At 39.4% G+C, this 17,682-nt stretch overlaps 1 protein-coding gene across 1 annotated transcript in view; it reads right to left on the minus strand.

The window, feature by feature from the left end:
• CACNA2D3 (calcium voltage-gated channel auxiliary subunit alpha2delta 3) overlaps window positions 1-17,682 on the minus strand; it is an 839,655-nt gene that overhangs the window by 562,749 nt on the left and 259,224 nt on the right. The window contains exon 4 of the mRNA XM_061129193.1: window positions 2,012-2,071. Coding sequence (XP_060985176.1) covers window positions 2,012-2,071 — 60 coding nt within the window. The remainder of the gene's footprint in view (window positions 1-2,011; window positions 2,072-17,682) is intronic.

The following is a 17,682-nucleotide window of genomic DNA, read 5'->3' on the forward strand; positions in this document are numbered from 1 at the left end:
AGTGGTAAAGAATCCACCTGCCAAAGCAGGAGACACAAGAGATGCAAGTTTGATCCCTGTGTAGGGAAGTTCCCCTGGAGAAGGAAATGGCAACCCACTCCAGTACTCTTGCCTGGTAAATCCCACGGACAGAGGAGCCTGGCGGGCTACCATCATGGGGCCACAGAAAGTCAGACACTACTGAGCAACTGAGCACACGGATTGTTTTTTATTTATTATCAGCTTGGACTCACAGATTCTCATCAAATTAAGTTGATTTGAGTTGACTTTCTGTCAATTACAACCAGAATATTGCTGAAAAAACTTCTGGAACTCCCAAGAAGAGATAGTTAGTTTCCTTGGCAAGGCACTTAAAAGGTCCATCCAATTGTCACACTTGCAAAGATGCTTCCTAATGCTTCCATTAAATCCCTTCCAGTCCACTCTAGGAAGTTCAAACCCTTGAAAAGGAGGCACACTGCAGACAAATGGGGCCAACAAATGCCCCCTGGTTCTTCCTGGAGCCACCAAGCAGGTAAGGCTATAGGAAGACAAGGTGCTTCTTGCTATTTGCAGCTGACTCTGCCCTTTGTAACTTTGCTCAAAGAGCAGGGCTGTCCGCCCCATTCCTCTCCAGGTGTTACCAACAATCCCCAAGCCTTTTCCCACCTCTTCCTGGAGCCTCTGATGCTTAACTGCATTCTTGGTTCTATTTGCTTCATACATTCAGTGTTATGACTAAAAATGATTGTTTCCTCTCCAGACCCATTCTTCAACCTTCTCCACCAAAAGTCTCAGAAACTCTGAACCAAATCAACTACACCAACAGTTAGGTTCAGTCAATGGTGGGTTACAGCAAGAAATCAGAAGACTAGAGACAGTTATTGGAGGTATCCTTTCCCCCAAATTCTACCCTTATCACCTCACCATTTCACTACCAAGTACCCTTTCTGTATGGCTACCATCCCTGGGTTCTAGAAACCACCCCCTCCCCTTGCTCCTTCAGGCCAAGTGTGTGGCTTGCCCCAAGAATATAACACATTGCTTGTTGGTTTCTTTTACCACGTATTTGTAAATATTCTCATTATTAAACTTGCCTCTATTACTCCATTTGAGTTGGCATTCTTTATCCACAAGGCAAAAAATATAGATGGAAGCGATGACAAGAGGGACATCCAAGGGACAGAGACACAGTCAAAGGCTATCTTTGGTATCAACATCTTTTTCTGTGCTTGAAGATTTATCTTTTCCATATGAGTGAAAACATGGCAAAATAAACACTATTTCCTAATTGTGACCACATGGCACTAAAAGAAGTATGTATGTTCTAGCAAAGCACAGCCTTAAGGAGTTAAGATTCACTCCTGTTTTGCCAGCAGTAAGGAAAAGTCACAAACTCAAAATGACAATACAGATAAAATTTCCTTCTGGAAGGACCCAAAGGAACCTCAAAGTATTATTCAATTCACTTCTTGCCTTTTACTATGTTTTATATATACATGGCAGCATTGAAATCCTTCCCAACCAGATACATGTGTGCTATGATTAGATATTAGATTCACTATAAGAAACTTATTAAGCAGATGTTCAAATCCAGGTCTGTGAATGATGTAATTTTTAAATATAATTAACAGTAACCTCAAGGTTAGATCCATATGTTCTTTCAGTCACTTAAAATGCAGTCATGGAAGAGGGATTTGGATATATTCTGCCATCTATCTTATCAATTTATCATTAAAAGCTCTGGTGATTACTGTCAGTTGACTGATTAACTCCCCCAGAATTAGGAGTTCACTGAAACCTGGTTACATGCGTGTAAGTATGCATTATCACTTGTAATTTACACAGTGGAAAATGGTTGAGGATCGTTGTCCTGTCTTGTTAAGAAATAGGTACATTTATTTCAACTCTGTACCATACTCTAAAAAGCCTTCTCCCCAAACATCTGAACCCTGGTATTCCCAGTATACCTAGTGTTTCTCCTTTAGCAGCAAGCACAAAAAGCAGTTTAACTCAAACTAGAATCAGTTACCTGCAAGTCGGCATCAAATTCATGTTTCAGGTGTGCCTCTTCCGCAGCCTCCACAAGACGCTGTAAAGATAGAAAGCAACACAAAGAATCAGAAGTGTGACCTGGACCCCATTTCAACATCGTGAAAACACTGACATTTCTTCATTGCCCCAAAATGACAGATCATACCATGGCGTGCGAACTGTGACCTAGTGCCTATGCTCCCACGAAACTGAAAATAATATCAGTGTCAAAATCTAGTTTTTGCTTTCATCATCCAATCATATATGTATATAAATGCACACATGTTCTGTATCCACTTTCATAAAAATTCAAAGACACTGGCTCATGAGGCCAGATATGGACTACAAAACTTACCTAGAAAAGTATATTCCTTAAGCATAGAAAACCCACGGTCAAGATTTATTGAATTGAACTGAGTCCAACTCTAAGTGGGCTTTCTTTCCCAGTGGTTGGGAAACGATATTTATTTTAATTCCCTCAATCATTTAAGGTCAACTCTTTCTGCACCCAGCTCTGGTGCATAATTATCAGGTAACATTTATTTGAAGTTAATGGTACATCAATGCCATCTTGACAATCTGCATCCCAATAAGAAAATCACTAAAATTAAATCAACAACTAACAACTATAAATACACAACTGTTGTTTCTCTTCTTTGCCAATGAAATTCAGCCAACACGTATTGTTATGAAACAATTTTTATAAAATTCCATTTAATGCCAATCATTTATTCTTTAATTTAAAGTTACCAACAATAAGTTATTTCTCCCCATGAAAATGTAAGCTACAGGATATTGCAGAAAACTCATTTAGTGAAATAATATTTCATTGAAATTTTATTGAATTTAAAGAAAAACTTCAGATCCAGGTAAAAATTAAACCATTTATATTTTTCCCACAGTTATTCTTGTAGCCTATGCTGTCTTTAGCTTGCTTTTTTCACATATTATAGAACTGAGTTTAACAGGCCATGTTAAACTCAAATTCAAAAATTATGACATTAGATTAATCTCTAAATGATCACAAATCAACAGATAAATGTTCCATGAATAATTATTAAACTGGACATGGGAATACAGAGGCTGAAATATGTTTAGGTAAGTTGGGCACCAGTAGAAGCCCTAAAGCCCTCTCTCTCCAGAAGACACTTAAAGAAAGTGACAGGTCAGCCAGAGACAATGCTGCACGTGGAATGGAAACTGGGAAGCGTGGCCAGTCTGGTTTCCCAGACTTTCTTCAGATAGTTGGGAAGAAGCTTCTCCTTCTCTGCTCAGTCAAAGAACAGACCCCAAGAAAATATTACAGGGCCAGAGCCAGAAGATCCAGGGCCAATTCTAGGGAAGGTGCAATCTCCTACCATTGGGAAATCTGGGCAAGCCCTTCCCCTGTCTAATTCTTGGGATGGTTTCCTCATCCCAAACATATGAAAAGACAATCCCAGATCAGTGGTTCTCAAAGTGGAGTCCCCTACCAGCAACATCAGTTTCACCTGATAACCTGTTAGAAACTCACATTTTCAAGTCCCATCCCAGTCCTACAGAATCAGAAGCTCTGGGGCTGAGCCCAGCAAGCTTTTTTTTTTTTTTTTAATATTTATTATTTTTATTTATTTGGCTGCACCAGTACGTGGGCATGTGGAATTTAGTTCCCCAACCAGGGATAGAACCTGGTCCCCATGCGTTGGGAAGCACAGAGTCTTAGCCACTGGACCAACAGGGAAATTATCCTAGCAATTTGTTTTAAGGAGCTCTCTGGATGGCTAAGAAGCTGCAGAACTTTGAGGGTCACTGACTACAAATAGCACTCATCCCAGATCCCCTTGTAATGAGCTCCACCAACCTTCCAAGGACAACCTCATTTATCTTTTTAAAAATATGTGTGTGTATATACACATATACATATAGATGTCTTTTCACTATAAGACATAAAATACTTTATAGGAGAAAGGCATAAAATAAAGATGATGAGAAACAGAGAAAAAGAAAGAGACACTATCTATGTAGACTGGACACACTGGACCCAACTTTCAGTGGGCCTTGGTCTTTTTGGAAACATCCTGGTCAATGAAGCTTATTAACATCCTGTGATGACTTGATACAATTTGCAAATGTATCAATGTGGACCCTGAAAGAAAAATGACTGACAGTGATTTAAGAAATCTGTGTTTGTGTGAGCTTAATTTTTTAATCACTGTAACAGATTTAGAATGTATATGCATGTATCATGAAATCATTTACAAACTGTTATAAGGTATGTATAATAAATATTATACATCTTTGAACACTTACATATCAAAAAAGCCATTCATTTTGACTGTGTATTTACAGTCATAGAAGTTGTTTTCTCATGGTGTCTAAGCACTTGGAGAACCCAGAAAAGAAATTGCAATGAAATGGACAAATGATCAAAAGACAAAAACAAAAAAAAACTTCTTAATGAATGAGACAGATAATATTGAAAAAAGTGAAGAATTGGAAACCCAGAAAACAATAAAGCAGTATAGGACGAACAAATAAGAAACAGGGAACTTGAAGTTATCAGGAAACAACACAGCATTAAATGCATTTCATATGATGTTTTATTTACATTTATATTTATGTATATCTCATACATGCCATAAACAAATTTGTGTATAGAGCTTCCCTCGTGGTTCAGTGCTAAATAATCCGCCTCCCAATGGAAGAGATACGGGTTTGATACCTGATCTGGGAGGATGCCACAGTGTAGCAGCTAAGCCCATGCACCACAACTATTGAGCATGAGCCTTAGAGCCCAGGAGCGGCAACCACTGAGCCCACACGCCGCAACTGCTGAAGCTGCCAGCCCTGGAGCCCATGCTCTGCAACAGAAGAAGCCACTGCAATGTGAAGCTTGAGCAATGCAACCAGAGAAAAACCCACAAAGGAACAAAGACCCATTACAACCAAAAATAAAGTAATTAATTAAAATATCTTCTTAAAAATCTGTGTATGGCATAACATGAACAGTATTTCAACTCCAAATACTGCAATACAAGCCACAGGGCACAAGAAGATAACACACTAGAAACAACTCTATAGAACAAACCACTGACACCAGCCAGAACACTGATCTTTGTGTGGAGCAGTTAAGTCCATGAGAATTTGAATCCTGCTGGCTGGTTTTTACGTTCATTTTCAAGTTAAATCTGTTGCATGCCTTTTTTTAACTTAATTTATCTCACACATTTCTTGTTTTCATAAAGATATTTTCCCATCATGCTCACTACAGTGCTTTAGGAGATATGATTCAGAAAAAGTTAGTTAACTGGCAGCCACACATAATACTGTCTCATGCGAAGCACGGAAGCACTTTGGAACAGGGCTCTTTGAAAGGACATAACCTTCCTGTGATGGAGTTATCCGTTTGTGCTCTGATGCCAACAGGGGACAGGCTTACATCATATGAGAGAATTCAGGGAACCCCTGGCCTCTCCCACACCAACAATAATAGACTCAGTTGCTATGCACAGTGATAATGACAGAAAGCACATCAAGAACCATGGACACCTTTTGGAAAGAACAAAACATTGTTGATCTTTCTCAAAACATTCGTATAAAGATAAATGAATTATAAGAAATGTTATTTAAGAAAGAAATCATGTGCCATGAATTTACCTAAAACAGAGCAGTCCTGGAGACAGTGTTCCCATTGTTAATAAAATAAAAATAAACTGAATCATCATTAACAAAATCAAAACCACTCAACTTCCAACTCATGCTTGCCAGCAGAAAATAATAGCCCAGAGTGTCCTTTTCTCAGCAAATATCCTTATCATCTAAGTCAAATTAGGTATGTTATTTAAATAATTTTGATTATTACTTGCAGGCAAGGAAAATCAATTTAAATGTGCTAATATTTTAGTTATTATATAAGGGACTGCCACTGAGCCTGAGGAGAACTGTTACTCTATCGTATCTATTAGAAAGGCAGTGTTCTTTCAATAATAAGTTAATTTTCTCTTATATGAATTCCTCTTTTGGCTTTGCAGATGGGACTACAGAATTGTGTGTTTTTTAATTAAAACTACACACTGGAAATAAAAATGGTTTTGAAGACTGGTATTCAAAATTGAGATTTGAGAAAGCAACAGTTTTGTCCATAGGTACCCTTTCCCCCTTAATAACCAAGCATTTCCTTACTAAATAAAAATGGTAGCAATATAGTGGAATATACATCCTGGCCTTGAAACAAAGCACCTACAAGCTAAAAACTTGCAATTCATCAATTGATACATACTACATTGGCTTTTAAGATTTCTAAATAACTCTTCCTTTTTAGTGGAATAAACACAAAAGTTATCTTTATATATATATAATGCTATAAGCCATGGAGCATAGATAGTATTTATAGCTCTGGTGAACGCAAAACTGCCAAGGGGAACAGCAGGGGTATTAAGGCATTTCATTTAAAATCACATCTTATTTCTTGTTACAATGACTCCACATGTATCATGCAACAATACAGAATGCACAGTCTCCCATCTCCTCCCCTGAAAACACTTAAATCAAGGTTAGCGTTAAAGACATTGGAGATGTCACATTCTCTGTCATGGTCCAGAAGGGGGAAAATAGGACACCAAGTTAAAGTAAAAACTGGATCAGAAGAAGAAAATGATTTTTTGTTCTACTTTATTTCATTTTTTGGTTCCAGATCTTTTTGGCTTAAAATGAGAAAAGATGGAAAGAAATACGCAGTGAAAAGTGGGGAGAGTAATGGAAAATACAGTTCCACAACCAAAGTAACTTATTACTGGAATCCTACTGATTCTATCAGGTGAACAAATTGTGCACAAGTGAAAAAAGTTTTTAATAAATATCCCTAAAATTGGAGCAGGGACAACTATGGTCCAAAAGCCTTAAAACAGAAATATAAAAACCATATGCAGGACTTCCCGGGTGGTACAGTGGTTAAGAATCTGCCTGCCAATGCAGAGGACACAGGTTTGATTCCTGGTCCAGGAAGATTCCACATCCTGAGGAGCAACTAAGCCCATGAACCACAACTATCGAGCCTGTCCTCTAGAGCCCCTGAGCCGCAGGTCCTGAGCCCAGGTACGGCACTACTGACACCCGTGAGCCCACAGCCTGTGCTCCACCGAGAGAAGCCACCACAGTGCGAAGCCCATGGACCAACAGCAAAAAGGAGACCCCACTCGCCTCAGCTGGACAAAGTCTGAGGGCAGCAACGAAGATCTAGTGCAACCAAAAATAAATAAACACGTCAATAGATTTTTTTAAAAAACACATGAAAAGCAAATAAAAATGTTATTTTTATTTCTCATGTTAAAGATAAAAAGCTTTGGCTTGTAAATTCTATGATCATAGGATACAGGAATTTTAATGAAAATTTCAAACTATTTAATATGACTAGTGATTTCACTTTGTGTTTTACAAAGACATTTAATGCTCATATCCGGTTTTTATTGCCCTTTTTCTCTGAAATGAGTGCAAGATTCTTTCTCAAATAATGCTTAAATTCAACTGAAGGGATTCTAAGGAAAATCTGTGGTCATGGTAAGATAACACTAGTTATTAAATTGTCTTTAATACCATTAAAAAGATCACGTGACTCTTCCTTCAAATCAACAAGAGCTAAACTTGCAGAAAAGCAGCTAAATGGAGCAATCAAAGAGAAGCAACTCACTGTCACAACCACACCCAGCGTGACACGGTTCATCTTCTCCTTACACAAAGGATTAGCAGCTTTTGTTTTAGGGACTGCCGATGAGTGTGATGGAGTAAAAGCTACATGCTGTGCCGATCAGTGTGTACAGCAGGTGATTATTATCCTAGTACCACGTTACAATCATGTCTTAAACTTGACATACTGACCACCTGAAGAGATAAGGACAGAGGAAACCCAGGTTCTCTCTATAGTCACAGATTTCAAACTCAACTGATCCTAGAAATAAAAATGACAAATCTCTATTCTCATTAAATGCCATCAGTTCATCAAAAGATCTATCCAGAAATCTGGACAAAATGAGACTGATTTGTCCCAGCATTAATTCCAAACACTGCATCCTTGTATGAAGAGTCAGAAACCAACAGTTTAAGAACTGTCACATTGGGGGAGAAACTAAGATATTTAAATTTACATTTTCACTCCATCTGGTGTTAATCTCTTCTCCAATCTGGACAGAATTTTTATCACTCTGTAACAGTGTAGATTAGGGCTCCCCAAGAGACTCAGTGGTTAAAGACTTCACCTGCCAATGCAGAAGACCCAGGAGATGTGGGTTCAATCCCTGGGTTGAGAAGATACTTAGGAGAAAGAAATAGCAACCCAATCCAGTATTCTTGCCTGGAGAATCACATGGACAGAGGAGCCTGGCAGGCTATAGTCCCTAAGGTCACATAGTCGGACACAACTAAGCGCAGAGGCAACAGTGTAGATTAATCTTTGATGCTTTTGTAGCTAGAGTAATTGAAGGACTTGTATCACCAGTGAACCATGGAACATCATGAGGTGGTTTACAGAGGGTGGAGGACATGCATAAAGACAATAGCTATTTCCCAATAAAGAGCTGGAGGGTGGAGGACATGCATAAAGGTGGAGGACATGCATAAAGAAAATAGCTATTTCCCAATAAAGAGCTAAATGACAAATCATGGTAACAATAAACCACGAAGCTTCCCAGAAAAAAAATTACATTTAAGTTGAGCTCTAAAGGAAAGCGGGAGGTTGCTAAAAGAGTGTTCCAGCCCAAAGAAACATGGCAAACAAAGTTTTGGAGACAAGAAAACATTTAGGACTTTGTTCTAGAAACAGCTGGATCTCGGAGAGCTATGCAGAGACCACATCAATGGCTAGATTACCATCAGGTAGTAAATCAGGGCAAAAGGAATAACCTGGAGAGATGGACACCAACTAGACAAGAAATCCAAGACATCTTTCCCTCCTACTCTGAAACACTGAGGCTGAAGTTAGAGTCATATCTGAGTCTAATAATATTCAGTAATCCTTATTGATACGAATGTTTTTGCTTTTCAACTCCAATAGAAAAGGCACATATAAATCACTAGCTATCAAGATGATGGTTCCTTTAGAGAAAAACAACTTTTAAGGAGCCTTCATTATTTCTTTGTTCCTGTAGAAGAAATAAGCTTTGTTGCACACGAATGAATATTTTGTATAAAATGACCTTCTGCTTGAAAGCTACAAAGATTGCTTCTGCTTTAAAAACAGCAAACATTTCAAAGTAGATTATAAAAGCTAATCTATAAAGTTTCCAGAGAAAGCAGGTAACAGAACAATAGAGTAAACACATCCTGTGTATGTGGGGAGAGTTTTCTTTCCTTCCTCCACCCCCTCTCTTCCTGTCTCCTTCAGATTGCATAAGGCTACACCAACCTTTTACAAGACAAAATAAGCCTAGAGTTTACAACAGAAGGCTGGATCACAATCAATAACAAATTATCTTTGTTTCCACAGGAGATACCTGTTATCAATTTGAGGCTGATTCGATTAATAACTGTTACCAACATGAGTGGCCAATTTCCAAACCAAAGCTATCTCATTTTACACCTAAGGCTGCATTTGCCAAAATGTAACATTTGCAAAACTATTGAACATGGAAACAGCCAAACTGCTCAAAAGGCTACCTAGGGGCCAAAGCAGCTGGGAGGAGACAGAAAGAAAAGACAGTCTTACATTTCAGCCCAAGCACGTTTTTCCAAATGATCCAGCATTTTAGAATGTGGTCTTCTACGTAGGCATCCTCCTGACAGTGGTTTATAGAGTTGGATTATCAAAATCAAGGCTACTTAACCATGAACCTTGTTAACTTCCCTCTGAATCCTTCAGTTTTAAGATAACTGAACTCTTTCCTTCATGGACAATGGAACTGTCATTAACTTCCTGAGAGGATATAAGTCCAGTGTGAAAAGAGCTATGATATTAAGTCAATTTAAGGATAAACATATCTTTTTTACACAATGGAAATCATCTATCACTTAGGGCTCTGACCATGTTGAACAAAATTTTGTTCCAGCCCTTAATTACATCTTTCCAGGGCTGACTCAGAGGTTCTGACCAGAACCCACAGTGGCAGAGCATTGAGGGTACTGTCCAACTAGCTAAGGAAGATGGGAGCATCTGCCTAAGATAAGAAAGATAAGATAAGGTGCAGCCAAGTTAAGAAGGCGACAGTCCTGGAGAGAATGTCTACGGTACAGAGTTTCCAATCCTGGCTGTAACAACAAGTTCCCATCACTTCTGTTCAATTTAGTTTAACAAGTATTTGTTGAGAACCTATTAAGTAATCAGAACAGCAACAAGAACTGAGTGGGACACTAAGAAGGAGATGACTTAATCATGGCTCTAAGCTTTTGGCCTTTTAAATATTACAGCTCAATAGAATTAGAACAGTCTCAGAGCCCAAGAACAAAGGTTTGAATCCAGATCTTTCCGCTCAGTAGTTACTTGACTCTGTGAAAACCTTAACTTCTCTGAGTTTTGGTTTTCTTACCCAGTGAACTGAAATGATACCATTTTTAGTCTGTATCTCCATGTGTGAATTTTATGAGCATGTACATGCAAAACATTTCCTGAAGAATTCCACACAAATGTAATTAAGCTATCATGGTAATGGGGCAGGGGAGGAGACAAAATTTTCAAGCATAACACAGTTTGACTGGAACAAGAAAAGACCACAGAGTCTATGACTCCCATAGTTGGCTCCCATGTGGGGAGAACTTGGAACAGCAATGCAAGTTCACAGTTACATGGAGGTTATGTGAAAGTGAATAATTCTGCTGCCAAGAAAAGGACTCCAAAATCTGTGTTCTCAAATACAAGGCTGTGCACCTGCTCCTTAAGGACTGGCTTTCAGATCCACCACTCTTTTTTTAGCTTCAACAGCAAAATCTGTGATCAGTGGGGTGGAAATGAATGAGGCAAGGGCCTTTATAAAGTTTTGACTGATGTCCTCAAAATGGCACAAACACAGAAATTAAGGTGTTTGCCAAAGCAAGCTCCTTTGACGGATGGTACCAGCGAGACACAGAACAGAATAGTGAATATGGCAAGCAGCTCCCAGCCCTGGGCCCCAACTATAGTCTGGGAAGGAAAATTCCCTTCACTCTTGAAAACAGAGAGATATTGAACAATTTCCATGTCTAATCAGATTTTACCTACTCAGATGGATTTTTATGTAAATATGATGCAGGGGAAAAGCTATTTCAATTCTGTTTCTATTCTCTCCTTGTATCCATCCATCCAGATGTTTACCAGGCAACTTCAGTTTGAAAGGGAACATATTATGTTGGTCCAAGAGTAGGCTCTGGGGTCAAACAACCTGACTTGAATTCTGGCTTGAGCTACTTCATTAGAGTACTCTGGGCAAAAGTTCTTGGTACCTAATGAATGTTCATTAGTGTCAGCTCTTATTATTGTTGATGATGATGACAAGACAATGCTGATGATAATTAAGTATATGAGAAGAATTACACTAAAAGCTGGGCCATGAAGATGACCAACACATTCACAGTTCAGCCCTGAGGAGCAGCAAGTATTTATAATTAGACAGGGTAGTGTGGGCTATTACAGGAGGCCCCACAAGGAGATAACAGCAAATTATCTAGTTTCACACTTCCTATCCCAGTGCCAAACTGTTCTAAGTACTTTAATCAATTAATCCAGTTAATCCTCACAGCCATCCTATAAAGGAAAGCACACACACTTATCCCAACTTTACACATGGTAGAACCACAAAGCAAAGAGGTTTAAGGTGTTACGACAACTCAAAGTAAGGAACTCAAAGTAAGATAACTCTGCCAGGGAACAGGGTACCAGTGTGGGGAAGGTTTCATAAATGATGTGACAGTGAGTTTGAGTTAAAGGCTGAGTGGAAGTCAGCCAACTGGCTAAGAGAAGTGACGGGAGACTGAGCAGCAAAGGCTCCAAGGAAGAAACCTCATGAGTCTGCAGAGCTGTAGGTGGTTTGGAATGGGGAAGGCCAGTGGTGTGGGGAGAAGGGTACAAAGAGGCAGGCAAGTGGGGTTCAGATGAGCAAGGGCAAGGAGCAAGGCCAAGGAATACTACACTCTGTGCACTACAGTCAGGGTGAGGAGCAAAGAGGTCTGACTGGGCATAAAAGCAACATGATCAGTTCTGAAACTGAAATCATCTTTAAAGTAATCTGGTAGCAATGATTTAAAAAATAGATTAGACTCCTATATCTAGATTGGGAGGAAGGAAGGGATGGATTTGGGGCATACCAGGAAAGGAATGCAGGGTGAAGGAAGGTTTTAAGGTGAAAATATGCTCAGTCTGTGAACAGTAATAAGCAAAAAGCAGTAATAAGAACTGTCATGAAAAGGTCCCTGCAGACCCAGGTCGGGCAGTACTCAGATACTTCCTGAGGACCAGAAAGCAATTAGCAGGCCTCCAATTCAAAGAGCCTTAAACTTAGACTTCCTGCATTAATCTCCTAAAGAGTGCACAGTCACAGAGAAACCATAGCACTGGAAGAAGATGCATCTGTTTCCTGGACCACACAGCCTATGGTGCATATAATTTTTCTTTACTGTATCTTTTACTTCTTGGTAAAAATTCAGTCACATTGTATAAGCACTCTTTGCTTTAAAAAAAAAATTAATGTGTTAAATGCAAATATTTAAAATATACCCCAGTTCTCAACTCTGTTTTGTCATTAGGTCTGTATAGTCAAAGCTATGATTTTTCCAATAGTCACGTATAAGTGTGAGAGTTGGACCATAAAGAAGGCTGAACATCAAAGAATTGATGCCTTCAAATTGTGGGGATGGAGAAAACTCTTGAGAGCCCTTGGACTGCAAGGAGATCAAACGAGTCAATCTTAAAAGGAAATCAACCCTCAACATTCATTGGAAGGACTGATGCTGAAGCTGAAGCTCCGTTACTTTGGCCACCTGATGAGAAGAGCTGACTCAGTGGAAAACACCCTGATGTTGGGAAAGATTGAGGGCAGGAGGAGAAAGGGGTGACAGAGGATGAGATGGTTGGATGGCATCACTGACTCAATGGACATGAGTTTGAGCAAACTCTGGGAGACAGTGAAAGGCAGGGAAGCCTGGCGTGCTGCAGTCCACAGGGTTGCAAAGAGTTGGACATGACTGAGCAACAATATTTCTTAACAGACAGGGAAAAAAATGAAAATGGCCTGGGTCCCTCTTGATTTTTGAAGGACCTTGAGTTATCAGACCAAGTTGGCTTTTACTTTTCTAAGGTAAAGTCAACCACACATACATATGTGTGAAGCTGACTTAAAATGAAATCAAGAATAAACAGTGAAAAATAAGACCATTCCAGTGATCTTGGTCCCCAAGCTTGCTTCAGTGTGCACAGAAAAGGCCCTCCTCCAGGAAAAGAAAGAAGATCCTGAAGCCAGCATTCTAAACCCTGCCTGATACTTTCCCAAAAAAATGACTGCTTCAATTTAAGATACTGGGCAACAAGGGGAGCAGTTCTGGGGGCAGGATCCTGTCTATATATGAGCTATACAAAAGCTATATATGAGCTTTTAAGTCCACTGGAAGCTGAGTAAAGCAAGGGGCTGGTTCTGAATGAAGTGTGTGTGCCTTCAACTCATCTTCTGTTCTCTTTCCCTTCTAATTCTTATATGCCCCTTTTGTATTCAAGGAATGACATTTTCACCGTTTGGAATCAGGCTTACCATTTTAAAATTCCAAGGATGAGAAGCCAGCTTAACGGATAAGCTGGCTCTCCCTTTTTTAATGCACAGGTAATGAACTGAAATTACATAGCAGATTTGAATTTTATAGAAAGTTATTCATATACTTTATTCTCTCTGCTTCAATTCTCTTTCTCCTCTGTCAACTTTTAATTATAACTTTATTTCAAAATGACAATCAAGTAAGCAGATATATGAACACATGCTAGTGGTAAAAGATTGGAGGATTTTTTTTTTTAATGAAGAAAAGAACTAACAAAGGACTGATTCCATAGTACCTAAAAGTAATCTAAGACCAAAAACTTAAATTCTTTCAAATGTTTATGCAATTCATTTGTACACCAGACTTGCTTTTTTTTTGATTTTCTTGACATGGAACATTTTTCAGTCTTTATTGAGCTTGTTACAATACTGCTTCTGTTTTACCTTTTGGTTTCTTTGGCCATGAGGCATATGGGATCTTAGATATCTGACAAAGGATTGAATCCGCACTGTCTGCATTGGAAGGTGAAGTCTTAAACATTGGACTGCTAGGAAAGTATCATCGACCTGCTTTTGACATTCATCATGCTTTGCTCACACGTACTCCCTCCTGATCGGTCATGCCCTTCAGTCTGGAGTCTTGTAACTTTCCAATGCTCTTACAGGACTCAAACAAAATGGACAACACACTGACAGTCTATGGTTACCTTTCTCCAAACACCCAGGCCCTAGACACACACAGCAGTAGTAAATTCAACCACATAAAATGTCCTCTCTGTGAATCAAAAGCAGTTAAATCTCAGCAAGTCTATGCAGTTTTAGCAAATAGATTTGGCCTTTAGTGGGCTTTAAATTCCCTTTAATAGTCTAAAGGAGCAAAATTATTTTGAGCAAACTAAGAGTTCGACGAAGATATAGAAGATGGGAATGAATACAACAGAGGCCCTTCTTTGTGCCCAGCACTTTACACTGTTTGCCCACTTAAGCTTTAAAATAAGCCCTTGGGGAACTATCCTTAACACACGGATGAGAAACAGTTTTAGAAGGTGAAGGGACTACCCCCAAAGTGATCCAGAAAATGAGTTATAGTGTTAAGAATGATGCTCATTTTCCAGTGACTATGAAGATGGGGAGATCCTGGCTGGGAGAAGGATGTTGGATTTCATTATCCTCCCAGTCTTTTGACCCTTCCCCAAAGTCCTTCAATAAAATGGCTTGATTCCCTCCCCCAGCAAAGAAACTCAGGACACTCTCACTTGGCTAAGTTGTTATAAGCACTTGGCTCATCAGTACCAATGTGGACACCCTCTATCGTGACATGGATCCTTGGAACCATGGCCACTAGCAGCTGCCTCAACTAGTCCTTAAGCAAAGACTTAAGTCTAACAAACAAATAAACTGATGACATGATGTCTTGACTGGATCCTGACTGTCATGAATATTAAGCTTCAAAACAGGGTAGAAAGAGGCATAAGAGCTAGACTGGAGGAAATGATACACCCTCATATCTTTTGCACTATCTCAGAAACCGTGCCTGCCATCTAATTATCTGATGAAAGAAAAACAGACTGATGTCCTGGTCACAATTTTTATTGTGCCCCAAAACATGAATGTAAATCTATCATTGAGGGGAAAAAAAACACAATCTGATGGGTGACCAGTACCTATTATCTCTCACAGCTCAGTGATCCTCCCTTTCAGGCCTGGAGACCTTTTAGAGAACTCATCTCCATGGTAACAAGGAGTTGGTACAAGAGTCAAGACCAAACATCTAGTTCTTGATGGGATGGGAGAGGCAGCAGCCTTATGTGGTCTGAGAGCAGCTGCTCATATGTGTCCTTTAGACCAAGTTCCACTTGATCCCCACAGGGAGCCTTGCAGAATCAGCTCAGTAGGAGCAAGACATTGAGCAGGAACAGGCTGCTGCACCTGGAAAACACAGGCCTCCCACCGAACCATCAGTGCCTCCCGAGCACGAACCAACAGACAGGACCCCAGCCTTCACGGGTTTATGTTGGAAGAGACAAAGAGGACAGATGCAAGCAAGAGAACGGATGAAGTGGGTCACATCAGGTAAGAATGAGTGTCGTAAAGGTTATAAAACAAGGTGGCATGGTAGAAAGTGACACGGGCAGGAATGTTTGCGGTGCTCAGAAAAGAGATTCCCACAAAATCAACATGTACTTGAATAACAAGAAGGAGCCCAGAGGCTATCTGGGCTAAGAGCCACCCAGGTGGAAAAACAGCAAGTGCACAGGCTCTGAGGTGCTGGCTACTTAATTCAAACACAGATCCACAATCTGAAACCCGTGGTGACAGGTGTGCCTAGTTCAGGATTATTTGAATTCTAGAAAGGTAAAGTGATACACATATCACATATTTGTTACAAATCACCCCCAGTGAGGGCTGAGGAAGTACTCCATAATCAGTATTAATATTTCTATAATAAGACATATCATTATTCACACTAAGGAGAACAAATAAATATTATACATAACCACCTGTTAATTCAGTTCATTTCCACCAAATGAGTTATGAAAAAAGTTTCAACTTTCAGAGCTATCTGTATTACAAAATTGGAGTATGAGTTTGTGAACCTACTCAAACTTTAAAAAATTTAAGTTCATAGGCATTTCTCAACTTTATGTTAGCCACAAAGTATTCTCAGCCCTTTAGCTTGGCTATCACATGAGCCAACAAATCACCAAATTAAATGAGAAAGGACAGAACAAATAAATGCAAATGGAGGAGAGATCTTATTGGAGTGATGAAAATGCATGCACAATGTGATGTAAGTTATACCTCAATAAGGTTGTCAGTAAACACCCTCTTCCAACAACACAAGAGACGACATAGCAAACATCCTCTTCCAAAAACACAAGAGACGACTCTACACGTGGACATCATCAGATGATCAATATCGAAATCACTGACTATATTCTTTGCAGCCAACGATGGAGAAGCTCTATACAGTGAGCATAAACAAGACTGGGAGCTGATTGTGGCTCAGATCATGAATTCCTTATTGCCAAATTCAGACTTAAACTGAAGAAAGTAGGGAAAACACCATTCAGGTATGACCTAAATCAAATCTCTTAAAATTATACAGTGGAAGTGACAAATAGATTAAAGGGATTAAATCTGATAGAGTGCCTGAAGAACTATGGAGGAAGGTTCATGACACTGTAGAGGAGGTGGTGATCAAAACCATCCCCAAGAAAAGGAACTGTAAAAAGGCAAATGGTTGTCTAAGGAGGTCTTACAAACAGCTGAGAAAAGAAGAGAAGCAAAAGGCAAAAGAGAAAAGGAAAGATATAGTCATCTGAATGCAGAGTTCCAAAGAATAGCAAAGAGAGATAAGAAAGCCTTCCTAAGTGATTAATGCAAAAAAATAGAGGAAAACAGTAGAATGGGAGAAAGACTAGAGATCTCTTCAAGAAAATTAGAGATACCAAGGAAATACTTCATGCAAAGATGGGCTCAATAAAGGACAGAAATGGTATGGACCTCACAGAAGCAGAAGATATTAAGAAGAGGTGGCAAGAATACACAGAATTACATAAAAAGATCTTCATGACCCAGATAACCACAACGGTGTGATCACTCACCTAGAGCCAGACATTCTGGAATGCCAAGTCAAGTGGGCCTTAGAAAGCATCACTACAAACAAAGCTAGTGGAGGTGATGAAATTCCAGCTAAGCAACTTGAAATCCTAAAAGATGATGCTGTGTAAATGCTGCACTCAATATGCCAGCAAATTTGGAAAACTCAGCAGTGGCCACAGGACTGGAAAAGGTCAGTTTTCTTTCCAATCCCAAAGAAAGGCAATGCCAAAGAATGTTCAAACTACCGCACAATTGTACTCATCTCACACACTAACAAAGTAATGCTCAAAATTCTCCAAGCAAGGCTTCAACAGTATGTGAACCGAAAACTTTCAGATGTTCAAGCTGGATTTAGAAAAGGCAGAGGAATCAGAGATCAAATTGC

This window comes from Dama dama, chromosome 24, assembly GCF_033118175.1.
Source record: "Dama dama isolate Ldn47 chromosome 24, ASM3311817v1, whole genome shotgun sequence".
In the NCBI taxonomy this organism is placed as follows: domain Eukaryota; kingdom Metazoa; phylum Chordata; class Mammalia; order Artiodactyla; family Cervidae; genus Dama; species Dama dama.